Source organism: Vulpes vulpes, chromosome 3 (genome assembly GCF_048418805.1).
Source record: "Vulpes vulpes isolate BD-2025 chromosome 3, VulVul3, whole genome shotgun sequence".
Taxonomy (NCBI): Eukaryota; Metazoa; Chordata; class Mammalia; order Carnivora; family Canidae; genus Vulpes; species Vulpes vulpes.
In genome coordinates this window covers 67,749,561-67,777,305 of record NC_132782.1, presented here as the reverse complement: position 1 = coordinate 67,777,305, position 27,745 = coordinate 67,749,561, and the positions used below count along the sequence as shown (strand labels likewise).

Sequence of the window (27,745 nt, the reverse complement as noted above, 5' to 3'; positions counted from 1 at the left end):
AGATTATATTACCATAGGTTACATCATGTTCTTCCTCTGGATTCTTCTAGTCCAGCTTCAAGCTGACCCTCACCAGCCCATCCCTTTTGACCATCAATCAGGCAAAAAATGCAGGTGAGCAATAACCTGCCACAACTCTAGCTTATTTATCTGTAGTTGTTATTATACAAGGGAGCACTTGAGAAAGAGCTCTGTCCATGTGGCAAAGTCCTGTAGCTGTTGTAGGTCTCGTGATAGAGAGTTCACATACTTTACTTCGCAACTTCTTACAAAGAAGATACAACTTTCTCACTTCCCCTTGAAAATATGGAAGAAAAAAATCGTAACAACCTACAGATTTGTACTGAAATAAAAGCAAAATTTAACTGCTCTTATACACAACGGAGTCACGCTCTTTTGTTAAAGTCATCCATTCGGAAAAATAGAAACATGATTTAGACCTTTTCTGAACCTGTTCCTTTACCTGTTAACCTTTGGAAAGTGAATTAAAGCTGCTGGAAGGTGCTGAGTTAACTGCTATTGAATCAAGGACCATGGAGACGGATGTCTGCTCTGGAGCCGTGTGGTGGGCTGGGCACTTGCCAGGGGAACTAAAAACACATCAGAATGACCTTGCCATACATCAAAGGCTCCTCTGAAATTCAGAGAACACCCATCCACAGAATGTTTCTCCAGGAGCAACTGTAGCAGTGACAGTAATCATAGTAAGAGTAGCAACAGTGGCAGTAACACATCCTAACCCTATTTTATTTTAATGTTTTAAAGATGGATTTATTTTTGAGAGAGAGATTGTGGGTGTGAGTGGGGGGAGGGGTGGAGGGAGAGAAGAGCCCAGCTCAGGGCCTAATCTCAGGACCCTGAGATCACGACCTGAGCCAAAACCAGGAGCCAGATGCGCAACTGGCTGAGCCCCCAGGCACCCCCATACTAACACCATTTGAAATGCATACTTTACTCTGATATTTCACATGTGCTAACTCAGGTGATAGGGCCACCATCAAAACTCCTAATTCACTGAGGTTAAAACTTCTCCCCAGTGGCCAATATTAGTACAATGTTTAAATGTTCTCAAAGCTAGACAACGTGACAGAGTTTCGTCCCCAGGCTGCCAGTCAGAGTTCCTGGTCATGAGAATGGAGACCAAGAGAGGTGGGTGTACCATTCGGCTTCCCCTGCCAGTTTCCCTAGAGCCTCCAGCTCAAAATGCTGTCAAGATCCTGTTCAGAGAAAAAGAATTAGAAGTGTCACTCTATCTCCACCATTCACTTTATACACATCAGTAACCACTAAAGAGATTCTGGGCAGTTGGGTCTTGTCTTGCACGGTCAGAGTGAAGGAGTGCCCTGGGGTTTTTTTGGTGTATAGTTGGTTGGTTTGTTGTTTGTTTCAGAAAACCCATACCAAAGGCGTGGATGGTGTGGTGAGTTGAACTGGAAGACATAAAGACACCCAAAGTAGCCGGACCTTTTAAACCCACGTTTGTCATCCGCTATTGGAAAAGGAGGACTGCGTTTGTGGCTTGGCTTCTAGTCTAATATTTATGACAAAGATCAGCTTTGGTTACATGTTTCTGAAAATTGAAGAAAGGTTCAGACATCAGAGTGTAATTTAATATACACAGAAGTAACATTGTGCATTTTCTCTTCAATTTGATGTGACTTAAAAACAAAAAGATTCTGGGCTAACTGCTTTGCTCTAATTGGATAGAGGTCGGGAGTGGTGATCACCCTAGTCACCACGGACCTTCGTATGTTGAGTCCCCCAAGCAGGCGCCAGCTCTCCCTGGCCACGCGTGGCAGGGGCTCAGGAAGAGGCAGATGTGACGGTGACCGTGAGCAGTCCTATCTTCCCCCTCGGTTTTCGTGGCTGGCAGATGGCTCCATCAGAGCTGGGGCAACCCACGTGGCCACGCAGCAAGTCAAAGGGAATGAAGCCATCCTGACCAAGTTCCCCTTCATTTTCTGAATCACATACAACAACAGACTTAAAATGCCACCTCAGCAACCTCACACCCAGCCATGTGTCATTCTTCAGGCAATGTCAGATGCTAAACAATGAAAAAAGTGCACTTTTTGTCAATGACAGAAACGAAAGAAAGAACAGTCATGTGTTAGATGCTCTTTCTGTATATTCCAAGGTCTGTATTTTAACACAGTAATGAAAACAAAGCATGTGCAGAAAATGGTAACATTTTTATGTTTTATTTTTCTTTCTTTTTTTTTTAAGAAATTCTTCCTCCCACATGATAGAAAGCTCTTTCCTCAGGAGGCTGTGTTATATATTATTATGACCCACACCGCTTGCTCTTTCTGAAGCCATAGTTGGGACCAGCAGTGACCTACTGAGTACATTTCACACCCCAAGCAGATCACCGTTTAGCATCACCTCCTACATCATTTCCAGCAGTAATTCTGTTAATGAAATACATAATGATAATAATGGCAGGAAAGAAACACAGTGAAAATTCCCTTTTATTGAACTTGATCTATGTGTATATAATTGTGCCAGTTGAGCCACTAATACATTTTCTTGAAAAACAAGGGGAACTTATAGCTACATATTGGTCTAATACCTGAATGAATTACATTGCAGTGTCTAATTTTGACTCTTAATTTTGGCATATTTGTCAAAATTAACGTCTTAACACATTCATGTTCAATATGACATAGAACAAGATTCGCCCGATTTCTTCACCCATAGCTAATCAAAAAATACTTCCTAATTTTAATTACGAATTTTTTTTCACATGAGCGAATAGATTTAAGAATTGTTAGGAAAAGTCTTACATACAAGCATGAGCTTGTCAGAGATTTCTGAAAATCACATTTCACAATAAATTCCAGAAGTTGAAGTAGAGTTGGTATCTTTGTTTTTCGGGATTGAGTCTAAAGGCTTCAAATGTCTCTGCAGTTGAAGTATTTACCTGAAGATATCTGCCCCAGAAACTTCACGATCAACTTCTGTGAAGGGAAAGACATCCAAAGGAATCTGAGAACATGACTGAATGTTAACAAACATTGAGAATATTTAAGCCATGGCTTTTGGAGAAGTGTCCAGTTCTTGGTGAAATTAATAAAAACCATTCAAACAAGCCCTGCTGTTCCTTCTGGCAACACGAAGACAGTATCTTTTGTCCTTTCCCCTGACATTCTGCCTTGAAATTTGATTCTTTTTTTTTCTGTGTAAATTTCCATTTGCTTGTATTTTATGGTTACAGAGTTAATGGCTTTCTCCATTGCGTCTGTGCACTGATCTTCAAGAAGTGATTTTAAAGCTTGAGTTTACTATATGATTTTTAGTGTTGGTTCAGGATGTTTGTAAATATTTTTTACTGATTTACTTGATTTAAAATTTCACATCAGAAAAAAAAAGATGGCTCAGAGAAAACATTGCATACAGCAGAGAACAAAAATCTAAGAGACACCTCTGGTGGCCGCGCTGATGTTCAGATTGCAATGCACTTCAAAGGTTTAGGTAGACTTTTCAACATTTGCCTTTGCTCCATGCAGAGCTTCATAATGAGCATATCATTTCAGCAGGGAGAGCCTTTTCATGGTTAGACTTCTATTTTAGAGCATTTTTCACCTATAAAAAGAGATGGAAAGGAATAAATTATTGTTTTCCAAATGTTAAAAAAGCCACCAGGAAAGAAAACTTCAAGGGGTCACACAATAACAGAACTGAAGGAACTCAAGTTCTGTTTCTTTGTGTTCATAGTATCTATTGTTACCACGTTAAGTTTTGTATTTCCTGCTTAAATGCAGCAATATATAATTCTGAGGATGGAGGCATGGAGTGAACCCAAAGCAAGCTCTAACAATGCTGAACTCCTACAAATTTGCTCTCAAAATAAATGCAGGAACTTTCACTCATCACTGGTGGGAATGCAAAATGAGACAGCCACTTGGGAGGACAGTTTGGCAGTTTCCTAGAAGTTACTTTTTTTGAAAATGAAAAAAGGAAAATAAAAACTTAGTATTTGACCCCGAAATCCCACGCCTATGTGTTTATCCAAGTGAATTGAAATCTTATGTCTACACAGAAGACTCCCTTCGATAGGTGAATGAGTAAGCAGCCATATATTCATACAACAGAATACTGCTTGGTGATAAAAAGAAACCTGATACCAATTCATACAACCACATGGAGGAATCTTAAAGACATTTTGATAAATGAAAGTAGACTTACCCAAAAAGCCACCTGTTGTATCGTTCTAATCATATCTTAGTCTGGAAAAGGCAAAATTATAGGTTTTGAAAAGATCAGTGATTTGTCAGGGGTTTTCTAAGAAAAGGAATCAAGGCTAAAGTCTTTAGGAGAATTGCCATAGTGCATCAGGGTTAAGAAATGAAAATCTAAATTTTTTTTAAAATGAAGAAAAAATGAAAATCTAAGGGCAGCCAATCACAATCACAAATAGTCAACAAGGCTATCCCAAATAATTCCACCACTTACACCATAGCCAACCAAAGAATTTCCTCACTTTGCTTCCCTCTCTTTTCTAGAAAATCCTTCTCCTAGTTCCTGCCAGGGGAGTGGTCCTAATAGCTTCTGTTTTGATGCTGTTCCATTTGAATTGATTTTTGTTCAAATAAAATCTTAAAGTTTTTCACTATGCCTCAGTTTATCTTTACCAATGTATACAATGGAATACTATTCAGCCATGAGGAAGAAGGAAATTCTGCCGTTTGCAATGACATGAATGAACATAGAGGACCTTATGCTAAGTAAAATAAGCCAGAGAGAGAAAGACAAATAATGTATGATCTCTCTTATACAAGGAGCCTTAAAAAAAAAAAAAAAACTCAAAGGGTCAGAGCCATAGAAATAGAGAGTAGAATGGTGGTTGCCAGGGAGGGGCTGGAGGGTGATGAAATGGGAGACACTGGTCAAAGGTTAAAAGTCTCCAGTTACCGGGTACCTGGGTGTCTCAGTCCGTGAAGCATTTGCTTTTGGCTCAGGTCACGATCCCAGGGTCCTGTGACCGAGCCCCACAATGGGCTCTGTGCTCAGTAGGGAGCCGGTTTCTCCCTCACCCTGCCTCTCCACCTGCTTGTGTTCTCTCTCTCTCTCACTCTGTCAAATCAATCAATCAATCAATCAATCAATCAATCAACTAATCTCTAAAAAATAAAGTCTCCAGTTACAAGATGAATAAGGTCTGGAGAATCTCATGTGCTGTACGGCGACGACAGATGATAACATCGGTAGTATGTATCTGAAAGTTGCTAAGAGGAAATCAAGTATTCTCATCTCACACACACAAATGGTAACCATGTGAGGTGATAAATGTGTTAACCTGATTGTGATAATCACTTCACAGAATATATGTATATCAAATCATCACACTGTACATTTTAAATACATACAATTTTATTTGTTAATTATACCTCAGTAAAGCTGGGAAAATTTTGAACAATTCCTATGGCTTTCTGATTTCTTCCACTGCACATTTAAAAAAAAAAAATATTCCATTCTTCTCTCACCTTCAATATATTCTTCCATACTCTTGGTGTTTCATTGACTGGCTATATTCTAACTTCCCAACATATGAGCTTAAATCATTGACTTTTAAGCTTTTTTTAGAAAAGAATTTAGATCCATGCATGGAGACCCAGAGAGCAGTGATGAAGCCGCATACATCAAATTTTGGTATGTCCCTTTTTTTCTTCTTCAAAATATTTTCTAATTTCCTTTGTGATTTTTCTCTGACTCGTGGGTTATTTTGTGTGTTGCTTATTTTTTAAATATTGGGGGGGGGGCGGAGAGCTTCTAGTTTAATTTAGGTACTGACTTTGGATTCTTAGAAAACCTGTTTTATGGTCTCCACCTTTTTGAAAGTTGATCTACTCTGGCAGACACTTAGTGTAAACTAGAACTGTTTACAAAACCCTGTACTGAAGGGGCTGGTGTCAGGATGTTCTGTATGTCTATCAATCCCATTGGTTTTGTTGCTAAAAATCTTCTAAATGTTTACTGTTTTGTCTGCTTGTTCTTTCTGCTAAGAATGTTGTATTACATTTTCCAATCGGAATTTTAGATTTGGCTTTTCCTTTTAGCTTTTCTGACAAATGTATGTATTTTGGAGCTATGTTAGTGCATACATAGGATTTTCAGGTCTTCCTTATTAGCTCTAGTCACCATGAAAATATTTCTACTAGTATTTCTTTAAGTTTCCTGTTTATGTTAAGTGCATCTGCTTTCTTGTGTGCATGGCGTGTCCTTTCCCAAACTTTCGAACTTAAAGTGTGTCTTGGCTCTTCTCAACAGCATATGGATGGGTTTGCTTAACATTCTTTCTTTTACTTGGGATTGTTTCATACCCTTAATACAACTACTGAATACTTTGGACAGGGGGTACTTGGTTTGTTCAGCACATGCTCTGTAACTAAACCCAGGATAGGAAGATTTATGAAATTCAGCTTTCCAGGAAATGTTCCAGTAACTGTGATTTTTGTCATGTAAAATGAAGCCGTTCCCTGATCTAACTAGCTCCTCTTGTATAAGTGATGCCCCCCTATGTAACATAGGCAGATGTTAAATCTCAGCCAGGGCTTAAGTACTGGGGGAAGAATGAGGAGTGGTGGAGGCAGTCCTGGGTTTCTCCAGGCATTATCTGTGTCTTAAATTACCTGCACACATGACTTAAGTAAACGTAGATACTGGTTAAGATTTCTGACTCTTGTGAGACTGATCTGATGATCTGACCCTTTGTACATTGTCAGCTCTCTAAGAGGTTTTGTGGCTCTGATTTCTGGCTCACCCACAACAGTGTAAGCCCTCAGGAGTGTAAAGCTAGATCTTGCGGGTCCTCCAAAAAAATGGCTCTCCAGGCACTTGGTAAACGCTATAAGCTATGACGGTCTCCATATGTGCACCATCAGACCTCCTTCCACCGTTCCCCCCCTCCCATTGACCAAACACTGTTCTACCCTCAGAGCCTTTGTCCTGTTCCCCTGAACCTGATGAAATCCAAGGTGGCTGGCTCTGATGTAGGAAAGACATTAGGGTTCAAAGTCTATGGCCAAGAAAGAATTCTTGAGATGTCTTTGGTGCAAAAAGTTTTTATTAAAGCACCGGGACAGGACCTGTGGGCAGAAAGAGCTGCACTGGGGTCATGAGGAGTGGCCCATTATAGACTTGGGAGGCAGTATGGGATAGAGTAGATCTCTACAGGATTTTAGAAGCAAGGTTTCCCCTTCAGGGGGCTAGCTGTTGTTAGGAAGAAGTCATGTATTACCATCTAATAAAACCTGAGTCACGAGACCCTTCAGATGTGTGTCAGCGGGTCATATGCTTGGATGATTGCCAACATATACCTTGGAGGGTAGAGAGATAAAAGTTTCCAAAGGAATGTTTATATGTTAAAGTGGACTCACAGGATCCTGAGGGTTGGGCTAAGATTGCCTTTGCCCTCAGCAAAGTATTAACATCAAGGCAGCTGAGTCCCTAGGGAAGGAAGGTCGCTCTGCCTGTTTTCAAGGACCCATCATCAATGGGCTGTAGGTGGTAAGGAAATTTTCCTTTTGCCTTTCCCACATCAGCTCCCTTGTCCCTTTCAGGTTTTCCCTTTACCAGTGAAACTGTCCCTGACCACCCCAAGGCTGCCTCAGCCCTGGAATACTGTAGAGCAGACCTCCTTCAGACCACAGCCTATTCCCCCTTCTCACACACACACACACACTGGTACATCAATTTATTCACTGATACATCTCTCAACATACGGACGCTTAAGCTCCTGAGAACAGAGGGGCTTCATGGTTTGTCCACCGCCATCCCTACCGTACTGAGCAGTACCTGACAAAGTAGGCTCTTCAGCACCTGTGAAATGGTTTGGGCTCTACCCCACATGTACATTTAGCCTAAAAGAAATCAGCCCCAAATATTCTGCAATCCACTTTTTTTTTTATAAATTAAATTTTTTTAAATTTTTATTTATTTATGATAGTCACACACAGAGAGAGAGAGAGAGAGAGGCAGAGACACAGGCAGAGGGAGAAGCAGGCTCCATGCACCGGGAGCCCGATGTGGGATTCGATCCCGGGTCTCCAGGATCGCGCCCTGGGCCAAAGACAAGCGCCAAACCGCTGCGCCACCCAGGGATCCCGCAATCCACTTTTATTTCCTTCTATGCCATGGATCATTTGCATGTGTTTTTATTACGGGCTTTGTGAATTGCTCTGTATAGTTCATTTTTAACTCCATTAGGGTCAGAGAACAATGCCTTATTTTATGCAACTGTTTTCTGTATGGCCTAGTTCATAATCAACTGCAATCAAGTATACTGGAAAGCAAGAAGGGTGGCCAGTTTGTTGGATGTGGCATATACATCTAGTTTTCTAGGGATCCCTGGGTGGCGCAGTGGTTTGGCGCCTGCCTTTGGCCCAGGGCATGATCCTGGAGACCCGGGATCGAATCCCACATCAGGCTCCCGGTGCATGGAGCCTGCTTCTCCCTCTGCCTGTCTCTGCCTCTCTCTGTGTGTGTGACTATCTTAAAAAAAAAAAAAAAATCTAGTTTACTAATTGCCAAGTTCAAATTCTCATATTTTATCTGATTCAGTGTAGAATACTTCGGCACAGATAGTTGTGTTATGTCAAGTAAAGAACCCTCTGGGTGCAGTTAACATTCTAGTGAAAGGCCCCATTGCAGACAGCGAGCTCTTCGTTACCCTTAAGGCTGATGAGCTTTGTTCCTGAAAACAACGGGTCCAACAGTGGCTTAAGAGTGACTGAGGTTAGAAAGGTCTCTCATTCATAAAACTAATGTTGTTCAAGGTATGATGGAGTTCAGATAGAGTATTCAGGGGTGCTCCCACCCCCATGTACAGGTCAGGTTACCTGGTGACGCCCCTGGGGTCTGCCTGAGGCTCATCCCTACAGCAGCACTGTGTCTGGCCCCTGGCAAGAGGGACACAATACTGTCCCTGGAACTCTCCCTTCAGAGGTCCCGGAATGTACAGAGTCCTAGAAGTCCACCACGCTTCCCTAACAGGCTGCAGGAGCTGTCTCTCACTGTTTTCACTGCCACCCACTGTGAGGCTGACAGGGTTGACAGTTGGCGCTAACTCCGCCTGAGAGAAAAAACCTGCATGCTGTAGAGATGAGACGGCTCAGGGCAGGTGCCAGTGCCCACTGTATGGCGCGTCCATTTCTCTTCACAGGTCAGCTTGGGGTCACATTAATAGATGTTTTTCATAGGTGAACACCAATTCTTGTTCCATCCTGTTAGTTACCAGTAAAGCACATGGTTTTTTAACATTCTCATCTTCTGTTTCTGCTGATACAGCACATGCATATATAATTAAGTCTATAACTGGATGCTTGGTACGTTCTGCTTTTTAGATTTGTTTCCATTACAAAGTATATGAAATAAGACTAGAGATTAAACAGCCATAAAGCTTTATCAAGTCTTAACATGGTTTATTTTTCAAGATGACCAGAAACCTTTGACAGGAAGATGTTTTTCAAATGCAATCCCTTGAATAAAAAACCAATATACACCAGAGCCTAGAAAAATTAATCATTGTTCTGTTCTGACAAATTTTCAGAGGATTTGTCACCGGGAATTGTCGTCATCCATTTGGGCGGCTCATGAACAAGGATTTATCTCTCTCAGTTCAGGATGCTGAAGTCCAAGCACAGGGTTCAGATGTGGTCAGGTTCTGGCGAGAGCCCTCTTGTGGCTGCAGCCTGCAAATGCTGTGTCTTCACCAGGCAGAAGGAGCCAGGGAGCTTGGTGGGGCCTCTCTTCAGGGCACTGACCCCATTCCCAAGGGCTCCACCCTCCTGACCTAAGCACCTCCTGAGGGCCCCCACTCTTACTGTCATCATAACGAAGGTCAGCATTGGAACACATAAGTTTGGAGAGACATAAATATTCAGAATGCAGTAGGAATTTTAAAAATACAAGAATGTTAATTTAAGCAGGCATTTTAAGCCTAGGATACAATTTGAATGACATCATGGGGTTAAGACAATGTAGAAAAACTAAAAATATGCTAAAAGGAGCACAGAGGAAGAGGAGGGGTGTTTTACTAAACTATGTACTTGCTCGCACCTATAAACTGAATGCAGATTTCCCTAAATTCTAGAACTGTTATATTAAGAAGTAATCGTGATAAAAGTCCTATATAATAGAATTTTAAAATATAATACACATCTCTAAAATCATTTTAAAAATATCTAAGTATTACTTTGATTTTTTTTTATCAGAAATATAGTTTCGGTAATAAATAAGCATTTGATAGTTATACAGATCTTCCTTAACTTATAGTGAAATAATGGATATATCCATTTTAAGTTGAAAACACTGTTAGGTCAAAAAGCATTTAATACCCCGGACTTCACAGCTTGGCCTCAAACGTGCTCAGAGCAGTTATATGAGTGGACAGTCACATAATAGTATCTCATGTAATTTACTCAATACCACACCGAAAGTGACAAGATGGTTGTGTGGGTACAGAAGGTTGTTGACACTGGGACTGCTGCCCTTGCCCAGCACCAGGACAGAGTATGTTATCATCTGCCACAAGCCCGGGAAAACACTCAAAATCTGAACTACAGTTCTTACTGAATGCGTTTGGCTTTCATACACATTCAGTGTAAATCCTAAGTCAGGGACTGCCTGTATAAACAAGTTATCAGATATACTTTGCATAGTTAATTTTAATACATTAATAGGAGTAATCTTTACAGTAGAGTTCATGTCAGAATAAATTATTTTTACCTTATTTTTAACAACTGGCAACAGTAAGTTCAGAATCTTTAACCATCTGTGTGTTTGGCTAATGCCCATGTCTGTGCTGGGAAGCCTCATCACAGACATGCAGACGTACTCCCTGTGATTCTCCAGGATGCAGTGGCCACGGTGGGTGGGGATGGGGGTGCTGGTGCAGAAGGGCTGCCCCTCAGCGCAGGCGGCCTCCACGCTAAAGCAGTGTGGGGAGCACAGAGGCACTGATGGAAAACCCATGGGAAGTCTGCTATAATGGTAAGTGGTCCACTCCCACTGTACATCTTCCAAAGTTAAATTGTTTTTAATTTTAAAAATTAAAAGTCTCCATTTCAGTAAAACTGTCTTTTAGTACTTTAAGCCAAAAAAGCATCATTCTCTTCCTTCATTTTCTGATTTTATGACCAAATATCCTGAAGGTATCGTTTTTCCTCTTTTAAAGTAGCCAATATTTTCATTGCTTCTAGTTTTTCAACTCCAGCCTGTTTGCTTATTATTTCCACAAGGGTATCATTGACATCTTTGGCCATATTCTTAGCATCTCTAGAAAAAATAATAGCATTGATGTTTAGGAAACAGGAATTTTTACCAAAGCCTTCGTAATTCACAAATCTAATTCCCACTGACTCCACCCCCCCCACACACACCCTGGCACTCTACTTCTCTGGGAAGCGTCCCAACAGGTGTCCCAGCCCGCCACCCATCAGGCCTCCACCCAGTGACGAATCCAATTTGCAAAGCTGACCACATCATTCATAGCTGAAAACCCCTCAGAGGCATCCATGCTCCAGGAACAGCCGAGTCTCCAGTAAGCATCTAAGGACCTTATAAACCTGGCTCCTGCTCATCTCTCTCATCCCCTCCCTTCAGTCTACTGGCACACAGCGGAACTTGCATTCCCAAGGGCAACAATGTTTTACACGTATAAGCCTTCAAATACACACACAAACACACGCACACACACATGTGTGTGCACGTGCACACAAGACACAATTACTGAAAACTCAACTATGGGCCTGACTCAGTTTGAAGTGCTTTGACATGTTTTAGCTTATTCATTTACAAGACAGGGTGAGGAGCCCTCCGGTGTGTCCCTGCAGGTCGCAACGTGCACCTGCTATAGGTGACCACCCGCTATATGTGAGCACCTGCTAATGTGGCTTCCCCACCAGGGAGAGTAAGCTGTCTACGGGCAGGGAATGTGTCTCACTTCACCTCACATCTCTCAACATCTGAACTGTGCCAAAGCACTCAGGAAGCACCAAATGCTGTTGAATGAGTGAAAGCGTAGGACAGGACATTAATGTCAACAGAACTTGTTCTACCCCTATAGTAATATTTCTTGAAAAAGGTGTCTCTGGTGGCCACCCTGACTTCCACGTCATGCTCTCCCCTCAGCCACTACAACAGAGCTTCCATCCCCACAGCCCTTTCCCCACAGCACAGTGCTGCTAACTGCCAAACCTACTGATCTCCTCTGGACAGCAGAAGGCTCCCCAACTTGGGACAGTGTCCCCTGGGCTTAGAGACAAGGTTACTCCTGCTGAGGGACTGGTCCTGGTGAGGGCACCATGAGGTCTTTCTTGTTCTGAGCCCCCATCACTGACCATTGTCATGAACACTACCAACTCCACTGTGCAGACAGGTGGAAGAAGTGAAGCATCAGTGATTGAAAAGAGAAATTTCTGGGTTAACATGTTAAGAATTTGGACACGTAAGATATCCTCCAAGTTCTCATTTACCAGTTATTCACATATTTGTACAAGTGATTTTGTCTCTATTAGTTGGAGGTGCATTTTCAACGTTGAGAGCTCTACCCTCTACAAAGTGAAGGTCAAATACTTCTTTAAAAGGTAAATGAAAATATAAACCAGCACACTGTCCAGAATCTATGCCCTTTATCAACATAAAGCAGGGTTTCTCAAGTAAGAGTCAAAAAATCCATTAATAGGTCATAAAATCAACTTAGGAGGCAAAATCAGCTTTTTAAAACAAAACAAACAAAAAACAGTAAGAAGTTATCACAAAATATCATGAGAAATAAATAGAAAAAGTTCTGTTTTGGGGCATCTGGGTGGCTCAGTGGTTGAGTGTTATTTGACACAGGACCTTTGGCTCAAGTCCTGATCCTGGGGTCCTGGGATCGGGCTCTCTGCAGGGAACCTGCCTCTCTCTGTGCGTCTCTCATGAATAAATAAAATCTTAAAAAAAGAAAAAAAAGTTCTGTTTTATAAAACTTATTTCTATTATACCTATTCTATGTCACTGTAACAGTATTCCCTCTTTGGTATCACAGTTAAAAACAAAAAACAAGAAAAAGTGTTCTGATTTGGTGATGTACAGAGTATTTTAAATGGCTGAGATGCATCAGAATTAAAAAGAGCTATTTCTTACTCAAAAGTCCTTTTTAGTTAGCATAATTTTTTTGAATTCCATTAAAACAAGTTGGTAAGTTTCTACAATTTTTCTTTTTATGGCAATTTTGGCTTTCTATAACAAATTTTGCCTCAGAAAGTATATAAAAGAACATAAAAATGATTCCTGGTTTATGACAACTTTGACATTACAAATTATGTCTTAAAAAAAAAGGATCTTTAGATCCACATTCTCAGAGTAAAAACAATGGTTTTCCTGAGCCAGGTTAACTGCACAATCACGATACAAGAAAATCAATCCTGAGACTTCAAGTTAAATGATTAGCATCCTAACACCAAATATAAAACTCAGAGGAGCTCAGAGGCTCCTCGATATGGCACGATGCGTTCTGAAATGCAAGAACTGATTTCACTTGTATTTCCCTGATAATGACAACTAAATGTATGTTAGAAGCATTTTAGAACTTGTATTTCTATTCCTGTACTTAACCTGCTTAACAGATTATTAACAGTCCCTAGTTCATTTAACAAATATTATCAACAGCCTTCTCCTACCTGGCATTTGAGTGATGGTCACTTACCCACACACGTAAATATAGCCGCTTTCATTAAGAAGGACCCTTGCCACCTGTTCACTGTGAAGCTGGATGTTATCTTGCACATACTTCACTGGGGCTGCTTCTTCCCCAACAGGAGCATCTCTTGAGAAGGAAACCTTCAAGTGAGTTAGGATTCCACGCTTGTGGAAATGTCTGAGTTCTTCTCTGAAATTTAATGTATAATGGGTTAGTATACTCAAAGGTTTATCATTTAAAGTTAAAAGCTCTGAAATTAGACTGTATACCCACTGTGGAGTCTCACAATACTAGAAGTGTACAGTACCTGAATAAATAATCCCTATCTTTATGTCGACAGCCAAAAAACAACCACGTTGCTCCAAAGTGTCCCTCTGGATGTTGTTCTTGGAGTTTCTCTCTATGTGGAAAAAAAAGTTGAGATGTTTGATACAAAGAATACATAAAACCAATCTATTTGATCAGAAATACCACCAACAAACTCGCCATCACTGCAAGTCCTGCCCACAGGGCTCCTCAGTCCCTCCAGCAGACACTCTGACAACCACCCACATCCATGAGCTACAGACACCTGCAAGCTCTGCATGGCATCTATGAGGGTAATTCAAATATCAAATATCACAGTGTGAAAACTACACTAATTTCTACATTAAATATTAATTTTATTCACAAAGTTGCTATTAACTCTCAATTAATGTTATGGAAATGTGGCCCAGGGCTTCAAATGGTAGAATGATCTGCTGTGAAGTGTTTCAGAAACAACACGCCAAGGAGACACGCCAAGTATGTCTGCCATTACTCTATGCTTCTTTAAAGAAAAAAACTAAAAACAAAATAAAAACAACAAAAAGACTTTGTCCAAAGGATATTACACCTCTATCTGGGGACTGGCACACAAAGAATTGTTCATTATTTCACAAGCAGGGAGAGAAGTACAATTTATATCAAATAGTTCTATAGGATATGAAGATGCATCTGGTAATACCAATCTACCGAAAATTACTGATGTTTGGGTTTAACTCTGAAACTTTTGCTATAATTGGATCTGTTAGTAGCAATTTTATCTCGTTAAGGGAGAGATGGAACAGTATGTACATCATCACAGCATAAAGGTATGCCTGAAATTTGTCCCCAACTACGTATGTTATAAACTATAGTGCAGCTGGGGGAAAAAAAAGAAAAATAAAGTGCTACAGTAAAAAGGGAAATTCTGACACAAAACAAAACCTCTGGAAGATATCACATTTACTTTTCCCATGGTGACAAATTATGCTATGCTATCACACATTTGATAATAATTTTTTAAAATAAAAATTTTACAACCAAAGTCCAATATCCAAAAAAATCACTGAAGAAACAAAAAAAGCTATTATATTTCCACCCAGGATCATAAGGGATACATTTTCTCACTAGTCAAAGAAAGCACACACCTGTGTTGCAGAAAACCAATGAAGGGCGCTATGCCAGTTCCCGGCCCCACCATTATGATGGGGGCTGAGGGGTCACTTGGTAAATGGAAGAAATTGGTTGTTCGAGGACAGATGGATATCTGGAATATTAAACCAAGATTCATAAGTCTGAAAGAAAACCTAGACAAAGGCATACAACCAAGATGATTTTTGCTGAAGAAATTAAATAGCATTAAATCTTACTGAAACCATGAATGCACCTGTCACTACTGAGAAAAAAAACAAGTTTGTCTTGCAAATTTTTCTTTCCCATCGAAATCAAAGGTCGTTAAAAAATGACAGGCATATTTCTAAGGTAGAACACTGAATAGATACAATCAAATTCTTTCCCTAGGCCTATGAATAAGGTCTGCTTTTTAGTAGGCAACCCATTATCTGTATTATGGAGAAATGCAAGAAAACTAAAGCTAAGATTCTCTGTTGGGAAAAAAAAAAAAAAAAGATTCTCTGTTTGCACGTAAGGGGCAATGAAGATCAGCATCAAGATGGAGTGAGAGTTTCAGGGGCAAATTGACACCTGAAGGAAAAATGAGGGGGGTCACTCCCAGGATGCTGAGGAGCTGTGCTGTGTTTGTTAATCTGGGTTCAATGTTAGGTGTTTGTGCAAAACTAGAAGAATAAATAGTATACACAGATAAACACAATCTTTTTGCTAAAATTTCAAAAGATTTCCCTTCTAAATCATGTGCCAGGGATACGTACATACAAGGAATCCATTTCTAAATGTATTTCGGTTCCAGTGTCACTTCACCAAGTGCATGAGTTCTACTGAGTGGCAGGAATCTATTCTCTGTGTAACTGTATACATTTTAGTCTTCAATGTAAGGAAAACCTGTTCATTAACAGGATGAACACCAGACCTTGTAAAGGAAGAATTGGCAGAGCGGTATCGGATGAGGGTTTGCGTTCTGGAACAAGACTGTAATTCATCTCACACTCGTCTCATTTTACCCACTCACTCACCAGTCTTATTGACGGTACTCAACACAACCACTACAGATAGAGAAATGAACAAAATCGCTGTCCTCATGGACTTAAGCTCTAGTGGAGGAAGAGACAATAAACATTTATCTGTAAAATGACTCGTAACGATAAGACTCGTGAAGTCAGATAGTTTACACTGGGTGTGACAGGGGTGTGCTAGTGAGAACACATGGCCTGTGTACTAGGGACTGCAAGGAGAGCAGGATTAGTCCACTCTTGCTGCAGTAAATCTCAGACGGTTTATATTACCAAACACTTCTCCCTGGTTCTCCTTAAATGCTACAGGTGGGCTACAGTTCTGCATCAAAGACCTCCTCTGCTTGCATCCACGCCCAAGGAGCATCCCTGACCTGCAACATTCCATCCTTAGTCAAAGAGGAGAAAGAGGCAAGCCACATCAGTGAGTTCAATGCTCCTGCTTAGATGGAGCATATATCCTGTCTGCTCACATCTCTCCAGCAGAATACGGTCACACAGTCAGACTACACATTGATGGGCAGGGCGTCTATGCCTCCCAAGGACAGGGCCTATCTGTCAGCAGTTGTCCCATCTGCCAGTTGGGGTTGGATTTGGGAGGGTCGTGTGAATATTAACGTTCCCTACACGTCCTAATAAAATACATATGGCACTAAACACCATTCAATTTAAATTGTATCCTTATTCCTATATTTCTAATCTTTGAATACTAGAAAGTCTATAATAAAGATCTGGTAAAATGGAGAAAGGAGAAAGAAAAAGGTAGAACGGAGGAAATGTGTGAGTGGCATCCATGATGGGTGTTTGTGATGTTATATATATTTAACCTTCTGGAGATCATCCATTTTTATAGGATCATAAAATGACATAATACTCTTATGTCAGTACTGTAATATTCTTTCCTTTTCAGAAAAGGAACAGCGTCTCAGGTTCTTAATATTTTGTTGATGCATCGTGACCTAGGAATATGGTGGAGGGAGGGGTGGGGGTCTCTCTCTCTCTCTCTCTCTCAGGCACCTGTGTGAGACTGCTGCCTGGGAAAATACCACAGTAAAGGGCAATTTCAAGCAGCAGCTTCCCATGAGCCCTCTCAAGTATATACTGAAGTCTTACCTTCCCCTTAGGGCATGAACTTTTCAACTCCAATAACTTACAGCAACCAAACTAGTCCTAAGATAATGCTACAAATGACATGTTCATTTTTTCAATACCACAGAGGACTTCATGATAAAGCCTGGATTTTTTTTTTTTTAATTTCAACCATCTTTATTATGGGCAAGGAAGGACTTGAAATTGTTCCTTATGCTGTGGCCTTGAGTAAGATTTGCCAAGTGCAGTATCAAAATATGATGGATGGCACTAAGTCCAGATACAAATTTGTCTGTCCATGGTCTGCTCACAGAATCAAGTCACATTTCATCCTCCCTGTTTTAAAAGTGCTTTCCCTCTCATCATGCCTTCATACTATAGCACTAACTTGGATTTTTTTTTTTTTTTTAATTTATTTATGATAGTCACAGAGAGAGAGAGAGAGGCGGAGACACAGGCGGAGGGAGAAGCAGGCTCCATGCACTGGGAGCCCGATGTGGGATTCGATCCCGGGTCTCCAGGATCGCGCCCTGGGCCAAGGGCAGGCGCCAAACCGCTGCGCCACCCAGGGATCCCACTAACTTGGATTTTATACTACGTCTAAGACAAAAGGGAAGAAATGGGGCAAAACCCTAATACCCAAAACTGAAGGATATAAAATTAATCTTTGGTTGTCAACTGATCGCCAAGCAAGGACTCTAAGGAGGCAAACCGCATAATTTTAATAATGCCCCACTGCACACTCCCAGTACCTCAGGAGCCGGGGCTTTCCCGTCTTCTGCAGGGCATACTCGTGTGTTTGGATGAAGAATTGGTGCAACCACCATGGCCAGCCAGCCTGTGCACACGCCCTTCCGCAGAACCTCCACGGTGGTGTTAGACAGAAACTCCACAATGTTAAAAATAAAATGAAGCTTCCCTGGGTGAGACAGGTTTGAGCTGAAGAGACACAGGTCAGGTTTAATCTCTGTATCAGGACTAACGCATTCAAGCCACAGTCTTTCTTCCTGAATTGATGGATATTTCCCATGGGCTCTAATCTACCTTCTAAATCTTCAGGGAAAAGAGCTCTGCTGCTACTGAAAAGCTCCTCCTCTCTTGCCCCCTGTTTTGTGATATTCAAAAAAATTTCCAATCACATGTTTTACTTTAGGACTCTGTAAGATTTATACAACCTTCCATCTCTGCACTGCCCACCTCTGCTGTCCAGTGGAGATGGTCTGGCACAATAGTCAAGGCAGCAGGTAGAGGACCAGGGCACTCAGCAGCCCTACGTGGGGAAACGTGGTTGTGGACCAGGGCTGCTGCTGGAGATTCCACACTCTCTGAACTTCTGCAGAACAGGAGTCCCAGGACCGGTCCCCTTCATTCCTTACCACACCTGCTACTGTCTTCCACTAATTAGGTAAGTTTTTACCAGGTGAATTCAGAACTAATAAGGATTTGGAAGCCAAAGATTCACAACATTTTGGGAGAAAGATTCTATGTGCTAAAAAATATCAGTACCTTGCACATGAATATGGTCTGGGCTGAAGCTTAGGAAGATGTTCTAGAAAAAAAAATAAAGATAAGCAATTAATTCACCACTACTGAAAATAAATGATGTAAGGTTTTGTAAAAATTCAAGTGTGAGTTGCATTTCGTTTTCTTGTTTAGAACACCTAAATAACATTTTAATTTAAATGTTTTAGAGCAAGCTGTAAATTCACTGTAACTAAGTAAGTCATTACTATTTTTTCCCCCAATTCCTCACATTAAAAACCAGACATACTGCATTTCTTTACCTGAAATCAGCGTCCTTCTCAAGGCTGGTCTTAAACAGAAGGATAATAAAAGCATCCATGAGTGGGCTTCAGAATCAAGAAACCCATTAAATTTTCTGTGTGTACACAGTTTTCTGAAGTGTCTGGAGTTTTCATGTTTGAAATAAGATCATGACCTCCAAAAGATCACTATTTTACGGATTATGGGAAATACCTAGGCTTGAAATCTTTTTCCTCCTTAATAAAAGAAAGGAAATATTTTTCCTTCTTATATTTCTATAACAACAGAAATTGGGAGGGTAGAGGTAAAGCCTTTAAGTTATCCAGAACCCAGTGGTTTCTAGATACACTGGAGCTCTTTTAAAAGGTCAAAGAATCAATCTGACAAAAATTTGGAAAGACCTTTCTAAAATTTAATAAGTAACAGAATAAAGCTTAACAGAGGGCTCAACATAATACTAAGTGTTAGATACATTAGGTTTACTTAAAAAAGTACAAAATAAATTTTAAGTTTGAATGCCTTCATTAGTTTTTTATAGACTACACAATAAATGCTGTATAAAAGCTAAGAAAACAGCAAATCCATGAAAGGAACTAAAACATATTCTCACATGTTGGATAGCTATACAAGAGTTCTTACAACTTCCCTACAGATGTTCTGATTATTCTCCCAACCCTGTATTCACTCTAAAGACTCAACTGAGACAGAGAGGAGTATGTGTGTCTGAAGAGCCACCTTGCTTAGTAACTTCACCTTTTTGAGAGGGAAAAGGAATTGTAAAAGTGAGAGAAAGCAGGATCTGACTTAATAAAGGAGAGCACCCCTAACTGTACTGGACATTGGGAGACCCTGTGGCCTAAAAGTAAAAAACACGATACACATTTTCCTATCACCAAAGATAAATGCAAATCTTTTTTTTTTTCTTAAGATTTTATTTATTCATGAGAGACACACATACAGAGAGAGAGAGAAAGGAACAGACACAGGCAGAGGGAGAAGGAGGCTCCATGCAGGGAGCCCGATGTGGGACTCGAGCCCGGGTCTTCAGGATCACACTGTGGGTTGAAGGCAGCCCTAAACCACTAAGCCACCTGGGCTGCCCGATAAATGCAAATCTTAAAGATTTTATTACTTATCACTACAGGAAAAGAGAGAGGAAAGGAGAAAAGTACCAGCACAGGAAAGTTCTCAAGGTTTAAAAATCCTGTCGAATTCTCAGTCATTACCCTCTGTCAGTGTCTCCAATTCCTACAGAGGCTGCCATTGAAAGCCCTCCCCTGGCCAGCACTGCAGAGAGGATCTTCTCTCTTCTGTTGGAATGAAGACCCCACGAGACAATGAGGACAAAAACTAGAATCATCTTATATTGGACTATTTGATGACAAGTCTCCCGCAAGCTTCAAGCCTGGAGCCATCCTGAAAAGGCCACCTGCACTGGTACAACATGAAGGGTCCCCGTCGCCCTTGGAGAACATGGAGCTAGACTTGCCCAGAGGGCGACATTTTTGTATTCTGCATAGACAATATACTTCATTATCCTTTGTCAGTTACATTTAGGGTTCATCAGCTTTGAAAAAAAACAAGAACTTTTTTTCCTTGGGACACTCACTTTTAGGTAATATTTGACTAAAAAAAATTCTTTCTGAAAATAGCTAATAGAAAAGATGCTGAATGCTGATCCAAAGAAAGATAATTAAGACTGGCTGTAGTAAGAGAGCAAATGCTAGTGACAATGGGAGAGGGAAGACATAAAGAGATAATCCTGGCAGAGGGATTCTTTCCAACTTCTTGGAGGCCCTGAGGACAAACCAATGTTTCCTCCCAGAGACACATTCTCACTCCAGAGTGCTCTGTACAAAAAAGCTCCTTGGGTGCAGGGGCCGGGAGCATGGCCACTCACCAAGCAGGAGACTGAGCGGCGGCTGGCAGGACGGGAAAGCGAAGAGGAGGTCTAACACACTGGCATGGGCATCTCGCACAAAACGGCTGTAATCGGCTGCACCCTGCCGACTGCACAGCTCCTGCAGCCTTCGCTTCTCTATCCCGTCGCTGGTGTAGTCCACGAGGGCTCTCAACAATGCCTGTGGCCATGGCAAAGCAAGCAGACAGAAAGTACCATGTGTGGTTAGGCTGCTACAATCTCTGTTTAGTGTTGACCTGGGGACATGCCAAATTATCCAAGAAAAAGTGACACCACTCTTCTGAGTGGATCAGGAAAAGAGAATTTAACTTACTATTTGCTTTAATGTCAACCTGTTAAGGAAAACCACCCTCCATGTTCTACTTTAGGTTACCTTTCCTGTTTCCTAAACCAATCTAATCAGTCCCAAACATGATCTCAAATTACATGTCTACTCTGAGTAGCAAGAATCAGAAATCTCAAACTCGTTTTAACTCAAGACAAATATTTGCTCGTCTTAGCTGATGATTACAAGCTAGACTTCTATATTCATTTGACAGCTGTTAAGTCCTCTTTATACAACAGGCATTGGGCACAACACTTCTTTTGCTGGTTAGCGACAGTGTGCAATAGGCTAACGACCCAAACAGGAACACACGCAAAATGCCGGGGACTTCTGCACCCCAGATGCAAGCCTGAGATGAAGGCTGGCCACAGGAGAGGAACAAAAGTGAAGAGGAACTAAGCAGATGGCCCAGTTCCATGAAAGCATGGGCTCCTGGGGCTACGTGCAGTTCAATACGGGTACAGGACAATGCGGACATGGAACAAAGGCTGAAAAGACAGGCAGGGCCAGAACATCAAGAAGCCTCCTGCACGTGAACTCTCTGTCACCTAAGACACACTGTAGAAAGAGAAGAATATAAACAAAGAAAGCAAAGCAATAATATCCTGAATCCCAAGCTCCAAAGACAGAGGCAAGTCCAAACTCCTGGACAAAAGACCAAATTTGTTAATAACGACTTTTGGGTTCAACATATTCCAAATAGGACATATAGAGCTCTTACCACTCCAGGCTTCTTAAAGAACAAAGCAATGAAGTAATGTACACCAAATGCTAAGTGAAATGCTAAGAGGTACTTTTTATTCCAAGGCTTAAGCATCTTCATGTACTGGACTCCCTTCACAGGGTGGACGAGATCACTCCTCCTGTGAGGGTCACAGGTTTCCAGTGGCTCAGCTTGGAAACCCTGTCTAAACTATCCTGAGACCAACAAATTGCACGCCTTCTTCAAAATGCTGGGCCTGGAACCAAACACGAGACAAGACTGAGAAACCATGTGAGATGAGCGAGCACCCCATGTCTTTGCGCAGACCCCTGGTAAGGTACAGTTTCCACGCGGGGGTATACAAACTCTCAACTTCTATTTAGGTAAAGACGGCATGTCACAGAACAGCACATATGCTAGAGGACCTCGTTTTTTGTTTAGCAAAATACAATTCAAGTGTTAACCCTAAGGATTTGATTATAAAAAACTGTGGCTTCCCATGTTACTTATTTTGTGTCCACCAGAATTTTTATGATGATATAGAAAAACACGTTTACATATACATGCTTCATTAAATAGTAGAGCTGAACTAAAATTGTGAAACTTGCTGTATTTAATCAAGAAGTTCTCATGACAGTGAAGTCTAAATTTATTCAAATTATATCTAGGACTGAGTTTCTCTCCAAAGGAGTTTGCTTCCCAAAGACTGCATGGAACAAACACATTAGTAAGACAGACCATAAAAAAGGCCTTGAGGAGGGCAGCTATTCAGCTATTCAGCTATTTATTCAGCACTATTTATGAGCTTCGGCAAAGCATAGTTGGGAAGTCACCCCCATTCATACCCATTCAAGGGACCGGGTTAGAAGGAATCATTTACAACCATCTTTTAAAATACAGTTCCCAGCATCCTACTGACATCTAGTGGATCATTCTCCCTCCACATTCATCTAAACATCAATATAATCCACGAGAACTTTTCATTTTTCCTGAAGAGTCTGATTTAATAGTAACTATGTACTTTCATATGGAAGAGATCTCAATATTAAATGGGTGGCAAGTAGGGGAAAGCCTGCCCTCTCATAAGCTTTCTGTCATCAATTAGAAAAAGGGTCAAGCGCAGCTGGATAACATAACATCATCTGAGGTCACTTTAATCACTAATTAATGCAGCACATCTAGTTAATATCTAGTAAAAATAGGATGAGCATTGGGTGTTATTCTGTATGCTGGCAAATTGAACACCAATAAAAAATAAATTTATTATAAAAAAATATCTAGTAAAACTTTAAAAAAATCTCATTTCAACAAAAAACAAAATTTCAACATAAACACAACATAAAAATATCTGTCTATGATAGCTGCAAAGATATCATATACCTTGGGGAACTACTTTGAAAACATGCTATAAAAGCCATACTTGGAAGCCTTCAAAGGGCAAACACCAGATTTAATAAATCCTACACAGAGCTAAGTATACTTTTAGTTACCCAAAGAAAAGTACCTTTTTAGGAACTGCTCGTATTTCAAGGCACCAGGTCAGAATGAACTGGAGAGAACGTCCCTCAGGTATGTGCTGGGGTAAGGCCGCTCCTTTTCAGGTAGACAGGAGAGAGTCCGTGACAAAGAAAGTAAAAGATTAAGATGTTTTTGCATTCTTAAAAACACAACTGTATACTTTACATTACTGTGCTACCAAGGTACACAATATGATTTGTGGCAATGTTTATGCAGTCAAAAAAATTTCCAAAATGAACATAAGGGGAAAAAAACCTTACAAAAAAAATAGAAGAATTATAAATTCAATAGTATTATTAGCCACACCTTAATTTACCAAAGATAGATCTTTAGTATCTTTGGTAAGGATACCAAATCTAGGTATACCAAATTAAGAGGGAAATTATCCAAAGCTAAGCAACAAAAAGCCAAGAGATGGCACCTGTCCATTAACACTGTGTATTATTCTCAAAAAGAATTTTAGAACTGATGGAACTCCAATTCAAGGTTGTATGCAAATATACACATATATATATATGTAAACTATATATATATATAAAACTTTCTTTAATCATGAAAATAAAATTTTAAGTAAGCAATAAATATGCTATGAGAAATACACATGATAAGAAAACTTAAAATTCACATAGTAAGTTTACTGTAAGACTACTCTTATGTAACTCAAAAACAAAATAAAGCTAACTGCAAAAAGTTAACAAACCAGCCCAACAATTTACCAGCTTCTTCGAGACTACAGCTACATGCATTTTTACTGTCTAACACTGTCCAAATAAGCATAAAATCTATTATCATCCCACTCAGCATACCTCATGTGAAAGTTAAAAAACCCACAAGCCAGCGAGTGCCTGTGTTCTGCCCACTGACCCATGGCAAGTGCTCGGACCATGTGTGTAGCTGTCACCTAGGGTGCAGGGAGGGGGTCCCCTGCACTTGTGACCTCCAACCTGTAGCCCAATGACATCCTAAGAAGAGATCAAGGCTGTACCTTTCTTTTTTGTGTCTGCCTTAATTTTCAAGAGGACACAGTACTCTCTTCTGTCTGTGAGCTGCAGTCTTTCCAGTAGGTTTTGTACCTCAGAATGATTGTTGGGACAGATCACATTGAAGGCATCTCCAGGTTGATAGGAAAAATCTGTTTTCTAAAGAAGAAACATGAAAAAAAAAGCCCATATTAAACAGTTTTCGTTGTGGGGAAACAAAAGAATGTTTTTTATTATATGATACTTTTATGAATTAGAAACAAATGATTCTAACTGCAAAAAAACAAGCCCAACTGAACAAATTTACTTTCATTACGAGTTACTTTTTTTCTCTTTTTAAGTAATCTGTATGCCCAACGTGGGGCTCAAATTTACAACCCCAAGATCAAGAGTCACATGCCCATCTGATGACCCAGGAGTTACTTTATTTTTTTATTTTTTTTAAAGATTTTATTTATTTATATATTCATGAGAGACACACAGAGAGAGAGAGGCAGAGACACAGGCAGAGGAGCAGGAGAAGCAGGCTCCATGCTGGGAGCATGACGTGGACTCAATCCCAGGTCTCCAGGATCACGCCCTGGGCTGAAGGCGGCACTAAACCACTGAGCCACCGGAGCTGCCCCAGGACTTACTTTAAAAAAAAAAAAAAAATCAAAGTCATCCAATGTTTCGCTTTATATCACTTCAGTATTTTTTACATTAGTTAAAATCTTTCTCATTTAAGATGCCTAGGTGGGATCCCTGGATGGCACAGCGGTTTGGCGCCTGCCTTTGGCCCAGGGCGCGATCCTGGAGACCCGGGATCAAATCCCACATCGGGCTCCCGGTGCATGGAGCCTGCTTCTCCCTCTGCCTGTGTCTCTGCCTCTCTCTCTCTCTCTCTCTGTGTGTGTGTGACTATCATAAATAAATAAAGAAAAAAAATATTAAAAAAAAAGATGCCTAGGTAATATTTTAACAATCAATGTAAAAATCCCTCTTATGAAAACATACGTTATGAAGGAGAGAAACTATTGAAGGCAGTCTGCACTTGTTCTCAGTTTCCTTTCTTTAGGGGAAAAGGAGGGGTGAGAAATGACACGTTATTTTTCCTTACGAAACATAAAAGTTACAGCACCTGGTTGGTACTGTGATGAAGATGGGCTGGAGGAGCCACCTTCTACCTCATGGCTATTTATAACATGATGCAGAACAAGGGCAGGATCCGGAGAGACCTCTGACCCCACATGCTCACAGCCCTGGCCTGTGAGGGGCAAAGACTAAACCACCTACTGGCCAACCTTCACCATTTTATGACAAAAGTATAGAACAGAATAAAAAGCAAAATGCTTTAGTGTACAAAGAATATTTAACAATATGGATTATTAAAATGTTCCAAAGGAATGCAAAACTACTCAATGATACACAAGCAAACCATGTAGTTTTGATGCCTGTCATTTTTTTCCCCTATTAGAAGTTCAATGACATCTACATGGACAGCCCTGACACAACCTTTTCTGAAAGCACAACCCACTTCTCAGGCCTTCCACTGAAATACAGCTGAGTGACTTTGAAGATGTACTTAAGCACTGAGGTTACAGGATTAGCAATTAGCTTCTTAACTGAGGCTAGTGGTTTGGGGCAGGGGTTGGGCTCATGGATGGAGTTGAGAGAGGCAGCATGTAAGGCCCTGTATATACAAAATGTTTATGCATAAGGCATGGGCGTGGGGGGCAGGGGTGGACCATGACTCTTTCCAGATTCTCAAAGCAATGAGGACCACCACTATGAGAAATGAAGCGTTCTAGGCCTATCTGGTCTGAGCTCTATTTCTAACTGCTGGCTGACTTCAGGCGAGCAGGTGCCTTTCTCAGGCCTCTTCTCCCGTGGAAAATCCTGCTCTGATTCCAGAACTCTTTCGTGGCTTCCTGAGTAAGGGAGCAACACCATTTTTTCAAGCTGAGTCACCTCCAGGGTCACTCCTCATGTTAGCCCCTTCCTGAAGCGAAAAGAGAACAGGTGGGAGGTGGGGAGGACAGACAGATCAGATATCCTACCAGAGGCTCTCCTCCCTTAAGTGTGCAGACTACAACAACACACAAGGCTCCACACTTCTTGACAACATAACGGTACTAAGAAATACATTCTCTAACTTACTGAAATGTCCAATTCCACCAGAAGAGTGGTTTTTATGGCATCATTTGTAGTCAGTTGAACTGCTTTTGAAATTGGAACTTGAAAAATTGGATCCACTGAAGTCACAGATGCTTGGCTTTCCTCCTTGAGAAACAAATGTGATAAAGTATTACTAAATGCAGTTTCAATTTTACTTGCCATTGCTTCACTTAGTGTCTAGGTAAGATCTACATGATCTTATAAAATATCCTAGATACTTAAGTATTCTTTTCTAAGGCAAATGACTGCAAACAATGGTCTTTCAATCTTTCAGAAAAGACAGCTCATCCATACCTTAAACTCCTTGGCTATTAGACAAATTTCTGGGATATTTATTGGAAATATCAGATATTAGCATTTTCACATAAAGTTCTAATAATCTTCCAAATAAACCATGCAAAAGGAGACTATATGCATGTATGATTTTAGGAAGGAGATTCTAAAGGAAAGGACATGTTTGAAGTTGGGAGACCCCTGCACAGGTGTTCATAAGAACCCAGAGTGGCGGCCACTGCACTGATCAATACACTGCACTGATCAATACAGAGGTCACTAGCCACATGTGCCTGAGGAACTAAACTCTTTTATTTTTATTTAGTTGGATTTAAATGATCATGTATGGCTAGTGGCTCCTGTATTAGATAGCACAGGCCTTGGGAAACTGCAAAGAAGCCAAATTCGTTGTACTATTTCTGCTCCTTTTCTAACTTGATGTTCCTAAGTTCTGTTGCAGATAGAAACTTACAAAATGGTAATCAGTCAATATTGGATAAATGGCTATGTGGAAAAAATGGGAAAAGGGTTAGAGCCTGACAATCATCACATATGGGGCACTAGCAATGCCCCCCACCTATGCAGCCTTCAGCAAGGCTGCTGGGAATGCTGTCAACAGAGGGCCCTCGGCCAGCTCATGGTCACCTCTGAGAGGGACTTCAGCATTTCCAGGTCACACCTCCTTTCAAAGGTAGCCCACATCCAACGACTAATCCATGACTATAAAGGCCCAGCCCCTTTGCCCCAAATCAAGACAATGTTGAAGGGCCATCCCAGTTCCAGAGAACCCCGTGAGGGTGGCTGGGGCCTTTGCTGGGACGTATCACAGCCCACTTCTCACTGTGTCCTCTCCGGTTTCTGTCCCCTCCATTCCCCAAGGTGAGGATCCCAAGGGGATAACC

General features: G+C 40.9%; 1 protein-coding gene across 6 annotated transcripts in view; it reads right to left on the bottom strand.

The window, feature by feature from the left end:
• Positions 1-9,401: 9,401 nt before the first annotated feature.
• MTRR (5-methyltetrahydrofolate-homocysteine methyltransferase reductase) overlaps positions 9,402-27,745 on the bottom strand; it is a 50,900-nt gene continuing 32,556 nt past the window's right edge. For all 6 annotated transcript variants that reach the window (XM_026017673.2, XM_026017672.2, XM_072752690.1 and 3 more), the window contains exons 6-15: positions 26,553-26,675; positions 24,419-24,572; positions 23,420-23,508; positions 20,867-21,047; positions 18,709-18,751; positions 17,955-18,141; positions 15,115-15,233; positions 13,992-14,084; positions 13,691-13,873; positions 9,402-11,277 (exon numbers count right to left, since the gene is read on the bottom strand). In XM_026017673.2, the coding sequence (XP_025873458.2) occupies positions 11,133-11,277; positions 13,691-13,873; positions 13,992-14,084; positions 15,115-15,233; positions 17,955-18,141; positions 18,709-18,751; positions 20,867-21,047; positions 23,420-23,508; positions 24,419-24,572; positions 26,553-26,675 (1,317 nt within the window). In that variant the 3' untranslated portion in view covers positions 9,402-11,132. The remainder of the gene's footprint in view (positions 11,278-13,690; positions 13,874-13,991; positions 14,085-15,114; positions 15,234-17,954; positions 18,142-18,708; positions 18,752-20,866; positions 21,048-23,419; positions 23,509-24,418; positions 24,573-26,552; positions 26,676-27,745) is intronic.